The sequence below is a fragment of the Rhipicephalus sanguineus genome, chromosome 3 (genome assembly GCF_013339695.2).
Source record: "Rhipicephalus sanguineus isolate Rsan-2018 chromosome 3, BIME_Rsan_1.4, whole genome shotgun sequence".
Taxonomy (NCBI): Eukaryota; Metazoa; Arthropoda; class Arachnida; order Ixodida; family Ixodidae; genus Rhipicephalus; species Rhipicephalus sanguineus.
The window spans coordinates 31,869,272-31,891,646 of NC_051178.1; the positions used below are offsets into that span (position 1 = coordinate 31,869,272).

Here is a 22,375-nt window from a genome sequence, read left to right on the forward strand (position 1 = left end):
ATGGTGGTTTGCAATTTGATTGCAATGCCTTGGACATTGCACGCGTGGCCGTAAACTCGAACAATTGGTAGCGTTCAGCGAGCGGAATTTTGGTCGTGATTCGACATAGTTTTCATGTAATGCGCATTATATCGCAGTGGTCTATAACATAGTCGTCGAATTTCTGCAGTGGTGCTTTTTTTTTCCTGCGTTTATTTTGTCAGCAATGCGGGTCAGCGGATGTTAATTTTTCAGTTCAGAAAATTAAGCTGTTGTAAGCACCCCGCACTGCATGCCCTGATTCTCATACGTGCGCGGCTGCTTGCTCAACATGTTTTGCGGATGTGCAGCCTCTGAAAAAGGTTGTTTTAGTTATAGTGTGGATACTTGAAACTGTGGCGACCTACGTTCGACACTGGAAGGTGATGTCTGCTTAGTACATTATCTTTCTTCCAACTTCAGGGACTTGCCTGCATTTTCCACACATCACATAAGTATGTAACCTAGTGCAAATGCTTCGGCTTTAAGATGCAGTTCTTATATAAAAATGTTAACAAACAAAGGAAATGAAGACGTTTTACAGGCACAATGCTGGTTGCATCACCATGGCATTGCGACTGTTCAACCAGCAGCCCCTTTATTTCCTGGCATGTATGCAGCATCATTTCAGCCCTACTATAAAGTAACGGTGAGGAACTGTGGTGCAGGCGACGTCCCGTGCGGATGCATTGTCCAAGGAGGTGGGTGAGCTGCAGGAGCAGCTGTCTGTGGAGCGTCGGGAACGAGAGGCCCAGGCAGAGGAGCAGGCAGAGACCCTTGCACGACAGGTGGCCTCGCAGGAGAAGCTGCAGCAGCAGGCACGCTCGGAGAGGGAGACTCTGGAGGAAGCGTTGCAGCGAGCCCAGGCACGAGCAGAGGCTCAGGCGGACGCGTGTCGCCGAGCCTGTTTGGACGTAGATGCACTGCAAGGTGAGGCCACCGGTGACGTTCAAGGTTCGGGGGCTACATCATAATGTGACATTTGCAACTTGGCAAGTTTAAATGCAAATAACATTTTTTTGGCTTGCACGAGCGATTCCGTATGTGTGGACAATGTGTGATGTCACCCACATGCACGCATACGAGCGACATCATCACAGTGCATGCGTACTCTGGATAAACATAACAAAAACTTACCCCAGTTCTACTCAGTGTGACATCTGCAGAAACAGCGGAAATGCGGTCCTTCACGCTCGAACCGCGCTTTCCCGTTTCACTGGGCAGCTACCGCTTCGTCAGCGACCAAGGCAGTCACACCATTAAGGGTGTATCTGGAGCATGACATCGTGGACGCTCATCAGTCGTCAGGCCCAGCCATAGAACAGCTCCGCTTTTAATAAAAATATGAACAATGTTTCAACAAAGGGATTTGAAGTCTGGGCCACTGGTGCTGAAGCTCTATGCTCTAACCATTACGTCAAGGGGCATGCCTCATCGATAGGAATAGAATTTCTTGCATCAGTGATTCCACTCCTGCGCCAAAGTGCACCACATGGGATTTATTGTGCCATCCTGATAATATAGGCGGAAATTGTGCCAAGCTGCGCCAGAGTCTTGGATTTGGTGGCATTTATCACCAGCAGTCACACTTCCGGCGTGTCAAACCATGTGCAGCTTGATCTTGGGGCCACCAAAGTCACAACCACGGACCAAGAATGATTCCGCTGAAGGAACCGTGTTTACCACTGAATAAACCGTTGAGTAAGTGCTATAGGGAACCCAAGCTCAAGTTTGCGGCGCGACGACAGCGCCGCGCCAACCGCGCTGCGCCTCTGTCGGAAAGCTCTGAACCTTCTGCGCGGCCGACTCAGCCCCTTTCACGGTAGTGGTAGCGCACGTGCGCACGCGTTTTTCTCTCGGTGCGAGTAACTGGGGGGCGGTCAGCTGGGTAAGTTGAACCGAGAGGCTTGCTGTGCGAAGCTGCGCATTTCCGCGATGGCAGAAGCGACCCCGCGGAAGCGCAAGCGAGGTCCGAAGTATTGCGGTTTAGTGGCCAGCCACAACAGTGCAGACACACCAAGGCACACGATTCACATATTAAACTGTATCGGTTCCCGGGCGTGTCGCACGAGAAATAAAGGCGGCAAGCGGGGATAGCTGACAGCGCTGTCTCGCCTTCTATTTTGGCTGTCTGAGTTCATCGCTTTCGTTCATTTCGACTACATGAATCGGTAAGTGACGCGGCGCATGCACGCAGCGACTACAGTAATGATTACTCGCTGTCTTCTCGCATTGTTAAAGTCCAGTTACGGTTGTAGGTGAAGCAACTTTGTGTTTTGATTCCCCGTGCTCGTGAGACCTACCCGTCGTTGTTGAACGTTCACATTCGCGTTATACCGTTAGCGTTGCGCGGTTGGTTGAATTCAACTGAACTCCGCACATTGTCAGAAGTTCGGCGCCTGCATTTCACGCGTCGGGAAGGCTGCTTTATCACGCCGGAACGGACGTCTGTGCATTTTCAGCAAGCTTTGACATCGTTCTGCAGGTTTGCTTTGTTTTTGTCACTTTATTAGGGTGATATATATTTAAGCCGCTAAATATAACTGGCACTTAATACATGCTTTGCAATTGCAACCTTGAAGTGACCACCATCTGACTTTGTGCGATTTTCTAGCCACGTTCACGCAGCAGGTTTTATACGGCTGTCAAGTCGATATCATAAAAAGAGACTGCAAGCATGACGCGAGAGCCGAAAAAACGAGGCGAGCAGTTCATCTTGTTTCACAGTGATTAAAGCTCAGCTAGCTGCCTCGCGTCTTAATCGGCGTGTGATTCTCCAGCGGCATGGAGGACTTGACTCTAACCTTCTCAGGAAGCAGTGCCATGGCCGTGTAATCTTTTTTTCGCACGCCGCAAACGTTTGTTCACGAAAGTACACGGCTGCTACTGTAAGCATGCCATATCAAAACAACAATCATATGATTCGTGGTCCACGCCGCAGAACATAGATAGCGTGTACGGCTTCATTTCGGAGTGCATGTGGACCATTATTCATCTTTAACATGACAGAATGAGACTTACCTCGAGGTATACGTCCTACACGGTGTAATCGCGACTTGGGAAATGCATTTCGCTTTGATTCGGGCGTTGTTGTCGTCGATCGTCTGTTCTTCACCGTTAACGTGATTGACGAGCCTTTCTCATTTTATCAAGTTCGCTTTTCGGAAGTGCCAGTCAAGCTTGAAAATCCTTTTGAAGCCGCACTGGAAGCGGTACATTGTGAGGCGGCGCAAGTGCACCGCGAGAGCTCTGCACGTGCAAAGCGAGCGGCAACGCGGTGGAGAGAAGGGAAAACGCACACTGCTAACACCCCAGTTTCTCTTTTTCTGCCAGAGATGGCGCTGCCTGTCAAGAGCAGCAGCGCCGCTAAGCGTTGCTTGGGAAGCCTATGTCCTGTGTGTTCTTCCTTCGTCCCCGTCTGTGTGCGCTGTAACCGTTCACGATGCAGTACTTTCTAGCCCACCAAGCCATCCTAATAAACGGCGCTCGCGCGTGCGTCTCGTGTAAGCCGCAATGCCATGCATGGTGCCGACGCAGCTTCTGTTGTGCAAGTCAGCTCGATGGCAAAACGCGCTCCTCACAGAGGCTCATGACATCTAGGCCAATTGGTAGCGGGGTAATGTGGCGGCGATTAATCGGCGGACGTCGTCTGTTCGTGAAACGCTGCTGATCACTCGTTTCATGCGTCGCACGGCACATAATTAAAGCAGTGTTCACTAATAACTACATGCGTGCCGCTGAAATGTCTGTCACTTCTGTTTCTGGACATAGCAGAATGAAACCTGGGAGCACTAGCATATATGGAACAAGATTGAATTTTTCGTGCTTTGCATCCATAGAAGAGCACATGAACAATGGGAACACATTGACACTTTTTCTGATATATACTTTATCTATGGATCTCCATCCAGAAGAGCTTTTTCATAATTCCTTCCACCAGCACATCCGGGTTTGTAATCGCTCTTGTGGTAAATACCCCCTAAAAGGCCCTGCCCTTTTGAGCTCGTAAGTGCTAGGGTCCCAATTCGAATTTTTTTTTCTAGCTGTTTTAAAAATGTCATTTTATTACAATAAAAGCATGCCTCCTGGTCAGAGCAGTCGCAATTCGATTTTAATACGTGCAGCTGTCTGTAGCGGGTCCGTCGCTGACGGCCATGGCGTCGGAAGGCCCACTGTGAAGCGGCTACTCCATGTTACAAGTCTGCCCCTTGCTTTCCATGGTCGATAGCTGTTGGTTAAGGGCGCAGGGTAGGTCCTATACCTCCCATGTATTTTAAGGCTTCTTTAAGACCCATTTTCTCTGAAACTATTATATGTGAAGCGTCCAGGTTTGCTTCATTTTATTTCTCGGTGTTCCTTCTTGCAATGGAGCTAGAATTACAATTGTATTTCAGTTGTTGACATTTTTGCAATTTTTTAGCAAAACAAGTAATTTTGTCATTATTTTTTAAATAAAGCTGCCAAAAAAATGAAAACTATTCCGCATAAGTACACCATTTTAGTTCAGTAGCTTCATATTGATGTTTGGTTCATACTGGAAAAAATCAGTGCTCTTTCAAGCTGTTTTGATAACGGGGCAAATGTAACAAAAAAATTGATTTCGAGATATTCAGAGTTAAAGAGGAAAAACAAGTTTATTTCATGTTTTGTGCAAAAAGAAAATGCACTAAACAATTCAATTAATAGCAACTTGTCGTATACTCATCACACGAATCAGCTTTTCGCTTCTTTTCTTGTTTTCTTGGTTTCCTGGCTTGTTGTGTCATATCTTCTGTCTCTCTATTGGCAAAATGTTGTCGGTGGCGCTCAATCTTACCCAACTATATCATACTATTGCGCCTCGGTGATATGCCAAACAGCATTGAGAAGGCTTACTTGGGCCATGTAGGCTTTTTGAAAATTAGAACTGTTTCAAAGGTGGCAGTTCTGGGGGGTTTCCATTTCAAGGAAACCAATCCATTGTGCTCTCTATGAGTGCCACGGTTCCTCCGCATTCTGTGCAGACACAGTTACTCGTAATCACAGTTTGTAGAAGCTCCACATCAAAGCGTAGCCATTCAGTTAACTTTTGTCCTTGTGGCGACGCGGAATGAGGACAAAGCTTACTGGCTGAAGTGCTCGCACAAGTGCTCCCGGTCTCGTTTCTGTTAGTAGCCGATGTGTGTCGGTTTCCAATTATACTGCGCTTTCTAAACAGTTTCTTTGATTTGTCAACACGAGAATATCTTTTTCCACTGCAGCAAAATCAACAAAGGCGCAACTAAACTCAAATAAGTGCACAGAACCGCGTCTCCATGCACACCTCACGCACATAAGGCAAGTGGACTCGGTACATGCCACGTGTGTTAAAAGAAACTGCACCATGTGCCTTTAAGTAGCCGGAATACTTTTTTAAAAACCTGCTAAGCTCAGAGGAACTACCAGTTTGGACTTTAAAAAAATGCACTTGAGGGAGAAAGCTCAGGTTGTGCATGGCCCGAGAAAAGGGAGCTTGGCTGCTCATCAGTTCGTCTCGAAAATCTGGTCCTTTTGGCTCAATCAAAGCGCACTGAAATGTTTGGGGCACTGGATATTGTTAAAAGGCCTTATCATTGCAAACAAGCAAAAAACCAAATAATTTCGATTAAAAAAAGATTTTACCCTACCTCGTGTCCTTAAAAAAATCGCGGTTTTGCTTAAAGGGCCCCTCCCCTCACCAGCCTCTGAAAATACAAAAACCGAGCATGTTATTCTCTCCTGGTGTTTCTCATCTTTCTGGCGCACTGCGTGACTCAAGAACAGTGATTCACGTGGCGTCATTACCGTGCATACTCTCGATTGGGCCATATACGCGAAATATGAGTTGTGAATTGTCTCCTACACTATTTTGCCATGCAGCCACCCACCCGTTCTTTCTTGTCTCACAGGATTATCGTGTGTGATCAGCTGATTTTACTACATATTGCGTGCCGTCGACTGCACAAGCGGAGATAACAGCGTGTAGCTGACAAGTGCGAAATCCTGATAGGCTCCACGTTTAGTGCTGGCATTGTACACATGCTTTTAAGAAATGCATGGCGACGAGGAGTTATCACCTGTAGGAAGGGTAGCAAAGGCAAGAAAGAAAGCACTCCTCGTCTTTGAACTCGGGCTGGTGAGGCCGAAGCAATGAATGTGATACGAACAAATTGTATTATTACGCGAAGTAAGGCTAGCATACTTAATGTAACTGTGCAAAAAACGGACGGAAACACGAAGGGCGAGAAAAGGACAAACAAGCGCAGACTATCAACTGAAGTTTTATTGCAAGAACGAGGCAATATAAAGGGCAGGAAAAAGCAAGAGAGGGCAAAAAAAGGAGGAGACAAAAGGCACGAGGGACCACATCAACAAAAACTTCGTCCGTTTTTTGCGCAGTTACATTAAGTATGGATCATTACCGACTAGCCCAACTTACCACTCTTCTAAGGCTAGCAGCTAGTTCTTTTGGATCCAATCTCGCTTAACTCAACAAAACACTGGTTTTAAGGAATATGGCCACTCCAGAGACCAAACAGGTTTTCGGGCTGTCAGTTCTCTATACGAGAAGTGAGCGTTGAGAGCACAGCAAGTGTACGAGCCGTCTCTTGATGCCTCGAAATAGCGCACACATACCAGCTACTGTGCCCTTCGAGCGACGCAGCTCCCCCCTACCCTCCCCTGGCGTCCCTTCATGCTCAGTACGAAAGACGAGGGGGGGGAGGGGGAGAGGGGGTTTCTTCTTTGATGAGCAATTGACGGCAGGCCTCGCATGTGGGGTGATGCTATCGCATGTGCTCTCCGTGCGACGGAGACAGCCGGCTCGGTTCATCTCCGCTTCAGCCGCATTCGTCGCCAGCGCTTGAGAGCTTTTACTCGTACGTTGAACATACAATGCGTGTACATACAATGCGTGTACTTCATTTGGACTTCATACGGAAAGTGACAGCAACGGTGAGGGCAAAAACCCGTCGATAGTGTCCATATAATTGCTATTGCAATAAAAAGAAAAAAAAATGGAGGAGAAGCCTGGTCGGAGAAGCCGCAACTCGGCTTTAATATGCCCAGCCGTCAGTAGTGGGCCCGTCGCTGACGGCCCTGGTGTCGGAAGGCCCACTCTGGAGCTGCTATGCCACGTTACACGTCCGCCCCTGGCTTTCCAGGGTCAATAGCTGATGGTTTAAAAAAAATCACAGTTCCACTTAAGGGCGAAGCAATGAATGCGATACCAACAAATTGTATTGTTATGCGAAGTAAGGCTAGCCGCTATCTCTTTTGGATCCCATATAGCTTAACTCAATGAAATGCTGGTTTAAGGGAATATAGCCGCTCCAGGGACCGAAGCAGTTTTCGTGCTGTCAGTTCTCTAGATGCGAAGTAAGCGCTAAGAGCACAGCATGTTTACGAGCTATCTCCTGATGCCTCATGATAGCGCGCGCACCAGTGACTGTGCCCTTTGAGCGACGCAGCCCCCCCCCTCCTCTACCCCTCCCATGCCTTGGTGTCCCTTCATGCTCCTTAAAAAAGACGGGCAAGGCATTTCCTGTCTGTCTGACAAGCAATCGACAGCAGGCCTCGCACGATGATGTTATCACATGTGCCCTCCGTGCAATGGAGATGGTCGGCTCGTTTCATCTCCGCTTCAAATGCATTCATCGCCAGTGCTCGCGAGCTTTTACTCACGAGCATAACATACGATGCATGGGCTGATGTTATGAATTTGGACTTTGTACGGAAAATGATGGCAATGGCGATGGCAAAAACCCGTCAAGAGTGTCCATATAATTGCTACCGCAATTCGAGGAAAGAAAAATTTGAGGAGCTATTCCACTCCTAGGTGGATGATCAGTGAAGCTGTTTCGGACATGGCGTAGAGGTGACATGGTGGAGGCCAGTTTGGTATGTAAGGTCAGGTTGATAAGGCCAGGCTGTTAACGTTCAATACACAATATTAGTGCGAAAGCCTTAGATGCCTTATCAAATATGAAAATTGACCGTCGGCGGCTTCAACACGGGTGATGCAAAAAATCATCATCACGCGGTGACATCATCATGACTTCCATGTAAGAGGAAAATGAAGTTTGTTAAATTATGTAGTACCCACTGAACACACTTTCGGGCACTTTCGCGGAAGCTCGATTGAAGCGGATCTTCATCTTCCAGGCAACGCGGCGCATGCGCAAACGATAGTCTGGAAGCACTGCGAGAATGCTCATGCCACAGCAGAGAGAGACCTCAGAGAGAGGGAAAGGAGTGTCAGAGGAGGTTGCCCTTTTGAAGTTAGCTAAGTGGCATTGTGTTGTGCCCAGCAACACAATGATTCGAGAAGAAAAAGAAACTGGCTTTCACACTGGAGTCGTCTTAGGGGAATGCATTAGGAACAATGTGACTGCTTAGCATTGAGGCACTGTTGCATGTCGCGGCGTTTGTCTACCACGCCTGCTGATAACCACAGAGATGTATTTAGAGTGTTATTTCATAAAGTGCAATTTTATTGAGCCAGTATTCTATTTATTTGCTAGTGTCAAAAATAATTGCTGAAGAGGTTATTCCAGAACGCTCAACTGCATGACACACTTTTTGTGCATTATCTAGATAAATATGGAATTCTCCTGAGATGACTTTCTCCATGAGATTTTCAATGAATCGAAATACTTCTAGCTCTTCATAAGAGCCTCATAATCATAATAATTATTCGTGTGCTAGAACGTATATAGAACTTGCTTCTCCAGTGTACTCCAGGATGTGAAATTAGCTGCTCTGGGATGCTCCCAGATGCAAAATTACTTGCTCCAAAGTGCTCCAAAATGAAAATCTTGCTGCTTCAAAAACTGCTCCAAATCAGAAGTGCCCGGTAGCATCACTGCCTTTGTAAATCTCATCGCAGGAACATGCAATTTTATATACAACGTTAGTTTGGCAACCCATGTACTTTTTCTTATGTTTGACCATGCACTTTAGCTGTTCGTCACTTTTTCCTCCCTTTAACTTTCTGTGCATGCCTGGACATACGTGCCGCAACCTGTGGCCAACACTGAATGCAACGTCAACACGATACCTATTTGCCACCTTTTTTATTCCATGTGATAGCCTATGCACATAAGGAATCACTGCTACATTCTTTCTTGTGGTAGTACGATTACCATCATCTGGCTTAACTTTAACTGTTTTCTCTACTTTTTCGTTGGCTCTCGTTATAACCCAAGTAGGGTATCCTGCTTCTTTTCGTCTTGACACATGCTTTATAAAACTCTGTTGCATCCTGTGGTGGCATGATTTAAACACAAAGACTGAATGCACGAAACGCCACTTTTTACGACTTTCGAGTGGTCAGATGAAAACCCTAGTAAAGGCTTATCTGCCCTAGGGGAATACTCCCAACAAATGTGATCTCTCGTAGAAAAGAATAACCTTAAATGCAGAAATTGCAACTCTTTTTCAACAGGCAATTCAAATGTAAAAATGAAGCCCTTACCGCATTCCCTGAACACCTTTAAAGGGGTCATGAACCACTTTTCCAAGTAATGATCGAATGACCTCAGTATCGGAGTTTACTGTTTCCCGAATCGATTGCCGCAAAAATTTCTGAAATCCATCAAGAATGAGCGGAGTTACGGGGGTTTGGCGCACGCTCTCAGCGCCTTCTCTCTTTTCTCGTGCCGACGAGCGCACTGGAAGCTACACAGGGAGGGATGGCATGGGGGAAAGAAGTTACGTCAGCGTGGATCATGAAATGCGATCGCTCTCCCGCTGTGATTCGCGTGCGCGAGTGCGGTTACCGTGTACTGAGGAGTGCGGCGCTGGCAAGTGGCGGCACCCCGTGGCAAGAAGTGCACGCCGCTCTCGATTTATGTCGGCTATCGGCCAATGAGGATGCTATGTCTTTTGCAACGTGGAGATGCAGATCGTGATGTCAATGGGCAGACACCCCACCCACCGACGAGAGTGAGAACCGGCCTGAGAAAACAGCAACTTCGCGTTCCGCTTGTAGCCTTTACGCGGCACGCACGACTGCAATATTTGGCTGAGCAGTTCATAGCCGTGTCAGCTTTCCGCAGGAAGTGTTTTTTCAACAAGCCCAAAGGGTGCTTCATGACCCCTCCAAAACATCATTAAAGCATCGGAGACCTGGTTGTAAAAGTCGTGCGGTATGTAGATGACTTTTTAGTTATTGTAAAAGATTGTGACGTACAAAGAAGAGTGATTGATGTTTTAAAGGTGTTCAGGGCATGCTCTTCCAGATGCTATTTATTCTGTTTCGATGCAAAATAAAATTTTAGTTGCCAGTCAGTGCCGTTGTCTGTTGGTCCTTTGCTAGCCCTCATTTTTTCGCGCTATTTATTGGTTTGAGATGGAAGCACACCAACTTGCCCAGGCAGTTAATCGTTCTGATGCCACCAGTACTAACTGTGCCATAGGTAGCCAGGATGGCTCCTTTTCCACCGGGGAGTGGCTGTAGTGACAAGTACTAGTAGAGAAACGAGGAAGAAGGCGGTTGTTGTGGTTGGTGCTCGTGCTCGCTCCGCTTGGCCACTGAATGCTTTCCCGTTGCTTATGATTCTATCAACACTTGCCATACCTACACTATTGAATGCACCCTATCATTGCTTTTTTTTCCCCAGATAATTTTCACCATATTATGACTTTTATGTTGCACTGTGAATGTATATGGACAGTATCCTAAAAGTTTTTGGCGATGTCATTTATGTAATTTTATAAAAAGATATGTCTGGCTAGGTAAATAGCTGACATATCCCAAGTAGCTTCTTACATTATTAAATGTACTGTTGATTACTCTTGAATTCGCGGTGACGCACAGGTGGTTAGTGCACCCAGTCAATCAGCCAGATGAAATTTGATGACTGAAAATGGGGTGCTTGGTGCTGTTGGTACTTCAGCATTTTTTATCTTTATTGACACAAGTCAGCCTCTTCAGATTTGTATTACTAATGCATATTGGATGAAGGAAGATAATTTTTAGGACTTGTTTCTTTGTTGGACACAACATAAATTAAAACCAGCATCTGCTGGTTTAACCCTTTGAGGGCTTATGCCGTACATGTACAGCATCACCTAACAGGCACCAAAGGGTTTACGGTGTACATGTACGTCATTGCCTGTATGTTTAAAACTCGCACCTTTTTCTATCATTTCTCTTGCTTGGTATGTGCTGCCACACTTCGGGAATACGTGGAGTTTTTTTTATGTGCCGATGTCTCTCCGTTATTGTTTTTTTTTTCTTTCTGAAGCGGCGCGCCGGCTTTCACTTGCGCATCTGAGCCCGCGCACACGGTGCGGCTGGTTTCGGTTTTGTCCTTCAGGTGGTTATTGCTTCTCACACTCGCAAAGCTGATGGCTGTCTGGTTTCTAATCTCTCAAAGGATGACCGCTTGTTACTCTCTCGTTTAATGCTCCCCAGGGTGTGATTACATCTGTTCCCGTGCGGTGCTAAATTATACAAATGATGCCGCTGTAGTTGCGTTTCCTGTTTTGGGGACTCGGAAAAACTAACTCCGTCTCGTTGGCGATAAGGCAAATCATTATTATAGCTTTTTCACTCGTTTTGCCTTTCGGATGGGCGCACAACCATACAGTTTTCTTCTGTGCGCTCACTCGCACAGTTTGCTTACGCTATCGAAGTGCGCGCCACTTGCTCTGCTGCTAGTGAGTCAAGCGGTGATTCTTCTGATGTGGACTATTCCCCAAGTGCCGAATCAGAATCTGATGAATTGGATGTCAGTTCGTCAGACGACGATTTACTTAGGAGTTCAGACTCGGATGATGATGAGGGGCGACATCTCGACTATCACACGCTGAAAAGTTTCTAGTGTTAGAGCAAGAACATTTTTTACCGGAAAAGTACTCTGGTGAGCTTATTTTGGTATGTCTGTGAGCTATGTTTAATACAATGCATAATTTTTATTTATAAAAAATCGTATAGGTGTTTTTTTTTTATTTTGCTTGATGTTGCTCATGAATCATGTGCATGTAACAACAAAGATGATTTTTTTGCCACTTTACGGTCACACAAAAAAATTTTAGACAATTTTTTCTTAAATAGAATCATCTGAAGAATTTAATTCAGCAATAAAAAAATACTCATTTTTGGAGTGCATTTCACGAGAAAATTCAACCCTTATAGGGTTAATTAACGTAATGCATATTGGGAGTTAGTCATGCAGACATGAAAAGTATGACTTGCCCACCAGCCATTTAGTTCTTAATGGGGCTAGGCTATGACCCATCCCCAATTTGCAAGGCGTATTTCGCATATTGGTTGTTTATTCCAATTATGGGAACTTTGTTTCTCAGCTCGGCTGTCGCACGAGAGAGCATCCCACCAGGAGGCGCTGACCAAGCATGATGAGGAGTTGGCTCGTGTCCAGAGCGAGCACCGCACGGAGGTGCAGCGGTTGCGTGTCGAGCATGAAGCCTCATTAAGCCGGATCCTCGAAGAGCAGGTGAGACCGGCACTATTTGGGACATGGTGCTAGTGATGGACTTTTATACAGTTAGACTGCACTGAAATGTACCCATTTGGAGTAGTCTCACCATAGGAGCAATAATGATAGCTTATTTCTTGTTTAAACAAATACAAGATGGAGGAGCTGCAGGAAAAGCTACAGTCACCATTAACTGATGCACCAACAAAAACAACAAAACAAAAGGGCTAGATTGTTCAGCGCTCTGTGTAATAACCGCCTGCGAGCTGTCTTAAAAGGCTCGTTATTTAGAGATGTCATGATATCACATGTACACATAAGATAGACAGCCATTGAAGTCCTCAGTTTACCAACAGCTACTGTCCCAATTATGCATGCCTGTATACTATGTGCGCTTTAGCTCACATGTTGGCAGAAACCTCAGAGCTGCACAAATCTGCATAAACATCTGCTTCCAATACAATCTGTGCACATTTCACTGAATAATCAGCCCAGCCTTTGCACATGCTTTTGTCCTTCACTGCTTCCTCTGTTTGCTGCTTGACATTCTGAACAGGATTCAGAATGGCTTGCATACTACAGAGAGGTCTGACCTGTGCTGTAGGCATTCTTTCAATGTGGTGCTTTTGATTGCTGTTTTCTTGAGTTTGATTGTGAATTTGTGTCAGCTTCCATGCTGCCTATAAATTCAGTGCTATTGGATATACTACAGTGGCCACATTTTTCACTTTTAATGCTTGGCTGCCATAATGAAGTGTGGCTGCGTTGTTGTACAGTGACTGACGTCAGGTGGATGCAATGCAGGGTCGTCTGAGGCACGAGCTTTCGGAGCAGCTGCGACGGCAGAGGGAGACGTGCGCTGATCTCGAGAAGAGTCGGCACGAAGAAGCCGATACCTTCCGCAAAAAGATCGAGCAGTTGGAGGCCCACAGACAACAGGTGGGTGGGTCTTGTGGATTGAGAGCAAACAGTGTGAACATTCACAGCCGTTTTTGGGCTATCAAGAGCTAAGGTGAGCTCTAGGCCCTCCCAATTCATTGTTCAAGTACACCTGAAACTCAGAAATGCTTTTTTAGACATGTGCTGAACCATTTTTGAGGTAATTTATTTCGTTTAACAACGAATCCTAAATGACATTGAAGAGTGCTATAAGATGGGCTAGTTGGTGTTCATTCATCTTCAAAAGTGCACTTACTGAAGAACAGACAGAAACGAAAACGTACAGGACATAAGGCATCGAGCGCAACTCGTTGCCAAAGGGTTGCGCTCGTTGCCTTATGTCCCGCATGTTTTCGCTTGTGTCTGTGTTTTTTACTAAGCGCACTTTTGAAGATGAACGAATCCTAAACCCTACTAGCCACTGTAATCAAAATATTGATTTGGGGCTTCCAATTTTTTACAACTGTTGCATAACAAAGACATCTTTTACTAAAAGAAATGCAAGCTGAACGCATTTGTAACCACTGCAAGCAAACCTGTAATGTACAGTGGGGGTGGAAAGAAGTGTGAATATGCGGAATCTGCATTCTGTGCTGTTTCCCATTTGTTGTCAAGCAGCTGTAGCCTGGATGGCGATAAAAAGTCACTAGAGTCCTCCGTGATACAATCGAGAACCATCCATAGTTGGATACAACTTTAGAGGTCCGTGGCATTCCCTCCACAAAGGCACACAAGCCTGCACCACTGGGTGCGCACTCCACACTGATGTCATGACCCCGCTTTCGGAGGACATTGCCGACTACGTGAGCGGGACTATTTCCTTACTCGCGGTGGCAACCTGCTGCTGCGCTTCGGTAATCTGGGCGGGTCCTCTCTGGACTTCTTAAGTTGTATCCGTCTGGAGCATCTTTTTATTGCCACCAAGGTCAGAGCGGGATGAAAACAGCGCACTGTGCTGTTCGCGTTTCTTTCTATCCTCCTTGTACGTTCTGCCTGTCAAAGCGTCGGGTGTTGCCCAGATTGTTACGATGTTGTTCACCACTCACTCTGATGAACATGCACTGCCAAAACACGTCGTGTGCTCGCTACAAAAGTAAAAGAGCCTCGGTTCCAAATCGCATGAAAGTAAGGTGGCAACCTGAATTATGGCACCCTCTTTCACTGTGACCACGTTTTCTATCTTGCAACATTGTGCATGCATTATGTCTTAAAGTTCAAGCAACATCTGGTATGGCGTCCCAAATTTCGGTTGCGACCGTGTATTCTCTCAGCGCTACTCTTAAGTCTGTTAAGAAAACACCCACGTAATTTGATGGAGTTAGTAGTGGTGTGGCAAATACAGAATTTTTTGCCAATGGTGGTCTGCGCATTCTTGAGTCTGACAAAAAAGGGCACTTTGTAATTTTACCGGAACACATGTTCCTAGAAAAAGCAGCCTCAGCCATCGATAAGAATTTTTGCGAAGTTTCCGCTGATCCCGTTAAGATTAAATCGCGCACTGTTGTTTTGTTGAATAAGGTTGGTTTAACAAAAGTCGCAAATGGTGTCAGGTGAAGAAAAAGGCTTCTTCTGCATACCTTCTTTACTGTAAAGACACATAAGCAAGAGTATCCTTTTAGGACCATCGTTTCGGAAAGAAGTTCCTGGTTAAATGTCATTTCGGAGCAGCTGCAGACACACCTCGCACAGCTTAAGTTAGAGGACCCTTTCATTGTCTCCAGCTCTAGGAGAGTAGTACAATTTTTAGAGCAAAATAACCCTGGGACCTGCTTAGGCTTTAGTATAGACATAGAAAATCTTTATTCTTATTTGCCGCATGCACAGCTATTGAAATTTGTCGAGGACTGCATCTAGGGGCAAAGGAATGAGTTAGGCTTTGTCGATAACTGCCAAATTCCGGTCGCTAGCTTCCGAGAGCTTCTGGAATTTTACTTGAAGTCCACATTCGTTAGTGGCAAGGAAAGACAGTTACCAAAGGGCAGGAGTTTGCATAGGTTCCTGCGTAGCACCTGCATTGAGCAACATCTTTCTAAGCTTCGTTGATCGTAAAATTAAAAGCAACCTGAGTGACTTGGCTTCGCACATTTTCTGCTATCTAGATGACTATTTGGTTTTCGTCAGCAGGCATAACTTCCAAATATCCACTGTCAACGTTGTGAAGGTGTTTAAAGAACAGGGACAGAGTCTTAGGTTTGCTTTTGAAGTTCCAGACAAAGAAGAGTTGCAGTTATTCCTAGACCTTAGGCTCTCCTTCAAAGCAGACCATGTTTGTTGGTCTCATCTACCGAGGTCAAAGAAGCTTCTTCTTGACTTCAGGTCAGGGCACTCCAAATTGATTAAACAAGGTATCGCAACTTCTGCTGCAATGGCCCGCCCTCAACAATTGCTGTCCCCATTGTATCCCTGACAGCGTTCAAAATCAGGTGGCGAGGCCACGTGAAGCGGGTTATCCTAATTCTCTTCTTGCTATGACCTGCGATAAGTTGCTTAGGGAAATCAAGGGGATCCCTCACAAATGAGCGATAAAGAAGATTGTAGCCGTTTTGTCTGTATCCCATATGGTCATTCCTTTTCACACAGATTAAAGAAAGTCGCATCAAAGTATAGAATAAACGTCAGTTTTTCGAGTAAAACCAAGCTAAAGGGAATTTGCCAGGCATTAAATAGATGCATAGACAGAAAAGGGAGTAGAACAGATCAGCAATGCAGTATGAAACATGCTCTGAAGTTTGTTCCTTGCATCCAGAACATTGTGTATTCAATTCCTTTTTCATGCAGTTGTCAGTACAATAGTCAACACACCTGTCTATAACATTGGAACGACGCTTTCCGGACTGCACTGACCACGTTAGCCGACTACACCGCCTTTGAAAGAGCCCAAATTACAGCATGCACGGCCGCTTAGGCTGAATGCTCAAGCGTGGGCTATCTCAAAACTACTTTTTATCGGTATACACGGCACCGGAGTGTGCTGTGACGTCCCGGAGCGTGCCGCTCCGGCGTTCTAGACAAGCGTGTTGACCTCTGTACATAGTCAGACTGGGCGGTGTTTGAATATTCGGTTGAGGGAACACCACAGTTCATTGAAAGGCTTTGTGGATTTGCATTTGTCTATGCATTGTCGCGATCGTGAGTGCCACCCGCTGTTTGATAAAACAAATGTGCTCTTCAGGTGCCCAGACAAACTATCAAGAGAGATTATGGAGGCATTTTTGATAAATAAGAACGGGTCTCAATGTGTCAGCTACCCATCCATTGCCTTACTGGATAACGAATTTTCCATATTAGATAGTGGATGAGGATCCTTTTTTTACCTTGTGGCCGCCGGCTTTTGGGTTGTGGTTATGATTTTACTTTTATTTTTTTTGCGTTTTTGAACTTTTTTTTTCTATACATCTACTTGACAATGCTTAGATGCACAGTGTACTTTTTAGTCGAATGGCCAAAGCCGGGTTATTCACGAGCTCCTGTATTATATATGTTATCGTTTTCTTCAATAAAAATTCAGTTGAAAGTCAGCACTGTGCCGTCTCCACTTCTCGTCTTCGTCTGTGTTTTTCGTACTGTTAGCCTCGTTGAATCTGCACCAACTCGCTCAGTATTCCATCCTACTTAGATACAGTAGACTGTCAGGAAACGGAAATCTCCTTAATGAAGTAACTGCCTTTGAGATGATTGGTTTCGTACTTGAATTCTGCATCCCTGTTCATCTCTCAGTAAACAGAACTCTAGCTAAAAGTTAAAATATGAAACACTAGTTAAAAACTTGATGAAATAGTGCACTTCTTTAGAGTATGGCATCCTGGCTTTGAGCAAAACAAGAGCGGCCTGGGGTTCATATTTCGCCTGCGTTCGCCCCACCACAGTGGCCAGGCAGTCTGGTCCCAGCTATTGCAGAGTAATGCTCGAGTTTTTTTTTTGTTGTTGTTGTCACTGTCTTCGTTTCCTCTCTGAGGGTTCCAGCTGGCTGCTTGCTCCAAGGGCATGGCCCACGAAGATAAAAACACCTGTTAATTCCGATTGCTCTTGCTGGGAATTTATCTTTTTCTTCAGCGAGTCCAGCGAGGCTTACAATTCTTACAAGAAGCAACACAGTTTTTTTTGCTGATCAGCATTGTCAGTGTCATCAGTTTCTTGAATGATCAAGACCGCTTGCAAGATTAATGAGAGAGTGTCTTATGTAGTACGGCCCCTACCCTTTCATGTCGCTTGCCACACGGTAGCACCAAGATTATTGAACCACGATGCATGGAGCTGAAAAAAGAACTACGCTGCTGTGTAAAGTGTGTGATACCAACGACACGACGCACTAGTGTGCCCACGTGCTCTCCTTTGTCACCCCGGTGGTGAAGTAAAAACACACCATGCACCCTTGCACCGCACAGCCACTGCCGAAAAAGGCTCTCTCTGCATTGGCGGCTGCTCTCCCAAAAACTGCAGGTAACTGTGTTGAAGTTCACTATGTCAACGCTTAATTGTATCAAGTTTATGAAACCTCTATGTGCTAGAATGGCCAACTACTAGCACGCTGATTTGATTGCTGTGTTTTCCAGTGCAGAAGGACTTTGCTTTTTAGAGAACAACTTTCCTCAGTGCGTGTCGGAATTGTGCAATACAGTAGAACCTCGTTGATACAAGGGTTGACGCTTGGGCAAGTCGGTGTGGATTCAGAAGTTGTGCAAAATGGTGAACGCTCAGCCCTCACGGGTTCCTGTGTGTTCTGTGAACCACAGGATAGTTTCGTCTCCTGCGCAGTCGGGGTTGTTTATTCAATCCCACTGACGTGTGGGAAAAGCTATATCGGTCAAACGGGCAGATGCCTAAATGACCGCTTGCGCGAACACCACAATAACGTCTTCAATACGGTCCAGGGTCACATCGGCATTCATTGCCGTGACTGCGGGTGTACACCCGGCTTCAATCAGAGCAAAGTGATGGCGAGGCATAGGGATCAGATAACTCGCGAAGTTATTGAAGCAGATTTCATACATAAGCTAGGAGATAAGTGCGTTAGTGCTCCCTCTATTGCGCTTCTAAATCAAGAAATTGATTACCTGGCTGGGTTTTAGGGCACACGTGGTGATATGCGCGCTGTATTGGAGATGATGAGGCAATGATGGCAGCACCTGTACATCCTCTCTATCTTTTCTTGTCTAGCGCCCTCTCCCTTGCCATGTATATATGCACTTCTTATCGAAATAAAGACTAGTTGACTCGTTGATATGTTTCCGAAAAAACGCGGAAAATAAACATATGATCTGGGAAAATGTACGATTCGAACTGAGTAAAGATTGAGGCTTACAAGCCCATATTGAGGTGCAAGGGCAAAAAACTAGGCGTGTGCGAATATTCAAACTTCCGAATATTTCTCGAATAGTGTTTGCTATTCGATCCGATTTGCACTGGAATTTTAACATTCGAACTATTCGAACTTCCCAAGAACAAATACAGTCAACGTCCGATTGAAAGTGACCACTTCAGATTTTCAATATGCTTCGCCTCATTACACTCTCGTATTGTGGCAAACCTTTCTTTCAAGTTCCGTTTCGGTCGAACTTTGCCAAGAGACAGTCAACGTCCGATTGGAAATGGTCCCTAGATTTTCAATATGCTTCACCTCATCACACCCCGGTACTGCGGCAAAGCTGCCTTTCAAGCTCTGCTACGGTCACAAATGTATTAACTCAAGAAGACGCTGGTTCCAACATGGCGATGAAAGATATGACAGAGGTGGGGGCTAAATTAATGCTGTTTTGGACCTGAAATTTGGGCAGGAAGTCCGAAAAATCGGAAGCCGAAGCTTTTTAGCATCCAAAATTTCAGATGTTCTTATGTATCGACGTCTACGAGGCAGATTTGGAACTCCGGACTTGAAGGGAGCACACCCTTGTCCGCCACATCAGTTGGGCTTCCACAGAAGTTGAAAGAGGAGGAGAGGCTGAGGAAATGGCACCTTTGCCTATCACGTGTAAAGTGTTGTCGGCAACACTTTGGTTGCACCAAACCATGTACATAAATACAATTCGGCCTCTACATTGCCTCATTCATGATAAGACAACTATGAAACACCACCCTGCCAGTGCTTCATCAACCTAGTGAAAAGAAACACTTTCATGTTGCTATCTCATAAGAATATGTTTAGGAATCCTGTCTAACTTTTTTTTCTGCAATTTCGCTTCGAAGTATTCGAAAAATATTCGATTCGATTCGCACTCACACTTCAATATTCGAATTCGCTTCGCACCCAAAATTTGGCTATTCGCACAGCTCTACAAAAAACACTAATTTATCAAAAAACATGGAGGGACTCTTCGATTTTCGAACTCCTGGCATCTCGCTGGTAGCCAGAGGTCAGCCAGCTAGTTCCGGTCCTGACCTGAAATAACGTCGTGGTCACGTGTGTTGAAATCCCGAGACAACCCGAACATTGCAAAATCGAACTCTGGGACAACCAGCGTAAACGTAAAGAAACGCTACCACCGTGTCAGCAGGCAAAACTTTGCGCCGCATGAGCGTTGGTTCTTTTTGCATTGCTGCTTGGACTTAGGGGGCTAGGTTTAACAAGCTCAAAAGCGCTAAAGTTTAATAAGCGCTAAAGGCTTAACAAGCTCAACTCTTCGCAGTGCACGTAACAATCGTGGTACAACACGATATGCGAAACAACATGATATGCAAAATCTTGTGAAAGTGATAAGCGTCCTCGAAAGCAACAGCTGTTCGCATACTACGTTGCACACTCGCGCTGAACAGTTTGCAATCTGTCTTAACTTGAGACATGCGCTGGTAGGTTCGCCGCCACTCATAATTGCACCATCTCGCATGCCGGAACGGGCTTTAACCCTTTGAGGGTCGAATTTTTTTGCGAAATCCAGTCCAAAAATGCGTAATTTCTTTATTGCTGAACTAAATTCTTCAGACGATTCTGTTTAAGAAAAAAATTGTCTAAAATGTTTTTTCGTGACCGTAAAGTGACAAAGAAATCATTTTTGTTGCCACGGCACCACACAGGCTGTCTGAGCTCTGCAAAATTACCGACCCAGAGGCAAGGAAGCAGCAGGTCTGTGACACAAAGCACAGGTGGCCCTTTGTTGAATGCGCAGAAGGGGTGGTGTACAAAATTCCTTTAAAGTGCAGAAAAGTGTACGTTGTCCAACCTGGGAGGTGCGTAAACGATAGGCTAAGGGAGCATGCGATCAATGTAAAAAATTCGCGTGATGGAAAGGATGTTGAAGGTTTCCTAGCCAGTCATTGTATAACGTGTCAGGATTCTGCACCTGAGCTACATAACACTTCCGTCATTAAGAAGAGCAAAATGCGAATCACCCGAGAAATCATAGAAGCAGAACGCATTTCCTATTTGGGGGAGAGTTGTGTAAGCGTACCATCTCTGCTACTAACTGATAAAGAGTTGGCATTCCTACGCATGTGTAGTGAATGACGTCTGCGTGGGACAGCATAAATATATGTGAAACTTTTCCAATAAAGGTTGTTGCAAGTTCAGCGCTCGTCTTCGTCGTTCGTGTTCCGTCCGTTGTGTGTTTTTTGCGCTGCAGTGTGCCAGAGCCTCGACTACCAATCGGCAGCATTTTCTGACCATGCTGAAAAAGTGTTGCAGGGCCCCTTTAAATGAAAAGATACTCAGCTTTAGTTTTCCCTTTTTATATTTAGAGAGAGTGCAGCATCGCTTTACAGCAATATATCTTGGCATACCTGGCACTTTTGTGGGTTCAATAATGCCTTGGTTGTGTCCAGGAATGCGCATTTATTTACTCCAAGTTGTTTCAAAATAAGGGGGCTTCAAAATGCTCTGAAATTAAGGTTTTGTGCTCCAAAAATTGCTCTGAATTTCACACAGTAGGTGGCACCACTGTCAAGGCTGCTGGGCCAAATAATTGTGGTTCACCATTGGTAAATGATGTCGGGGAATGTCTGGCTGTTTTATGTACTGTACACAGGCCCAGGCAGCACATGAGGAGGAGCGAAGGCTGCTTGGCCAGGGTCTGGCTCGGTGCCGCAAAGAACTGCTGACACTGCGCCATCAGCTCACTGCCCTGGAGGAAAAGGCCAGCCAGGCTTCCCTGGAGCCACACCTGAGCAGTCTCGGGTAAGAGGTCTCTATACATCATGTGGCTCGCCTACACACCTTCCTGCGCGTAATGTCTCTGGGGTTTGGTTTCTTCAAAGACACCTTTGCATGGCAATCTCCTTTTCACATGTCGTTCTGCGTTACCAATTCTGCGTGATACCGTATTTGCTCAAATCTAGGCCACCCTCGATTGCAGGCCGACCCCCAAAATTTGCGAGGCCAAAAAAAAAAGGCTTACTTCAAATGCAGGCCAAATGAAAAAAAAAAAAAAAAGAAATGCCGTTTCATCAGTAGAAAACCCAGCATTTCTGTTGTGTAAGCACACTCTCCGTAGGCATGCACATATAAAGTTTATTCGTTGGCATCATCGTCTGCAATATCTCTGTCCTCTTTGTTGCCGAGTTCATCCTTGAGGGCATCATCCTTGCTTCCGTCCATCCCATTTGAAATACAACACTTTTTGAAGGCTCTAATGATTGTTTCATCTGGAATTTCGTTTCACGCTGCGCCGATCCAGTTCACTAGCCGTTTGCGCCATCGTCAGCTCGTTTGCGCCATTGTCGCACATTCTTTTCACATACGCCGAACTCTTGCTGCGCTTGCAGGTATGAAGTTCTCCATGCCAACATGGAGTTGGCAGTTTTCAAAACTGCCAACTCCATGCCTGCGGCTGGTGCCACCATGGCGCCACCGCGCCGCGTGAGAGGAAGAGAGGAGGGGGTGTCAAAGTCCATGGCAATTGCCGGCACTGTAATCGCGTGACACGATCCAGACTTGCCAGCTCAACGACCCTTGCCACCCTCATAACGTGAACGTCGGACTGCGAGATTTTCGAACAATAGCCAGTGCGAAGCAGACCGTGCGGTTCCCCTGTGTAGCTGTAATTTGTTTA

General features: G+C 45.7%; 1 protein-coding gene across 1 annotated transcript in view; it reads left to right on the forward strand.

The window, feature by feature from the left end:
- Positions 1-22,375, forward strand: part of LOC119385367 (rootletin) — a 223,059-nt gene that overhangs the window by 100,472 nt on the left and 100,212 nt on the right. The window contains exons 10-13 of the mRNA XM_049413967.1: positions 687-948; positions 12,328-12,476; positions 13,263-13,397; positions 21,353-21,501. Coding sequence (XP_049269924.1) covers positions 687-948; positions 12,328-12,476; positions 13,263-13,397; positions 21,353-21,501 — 695 coding nt within the window. The remainder of the gene's footprint in view (positions 1-686; positions 949-12,327; positions 12,477-13,262; positions 13,398-21,352; positions 21,502-22,375) is intronic.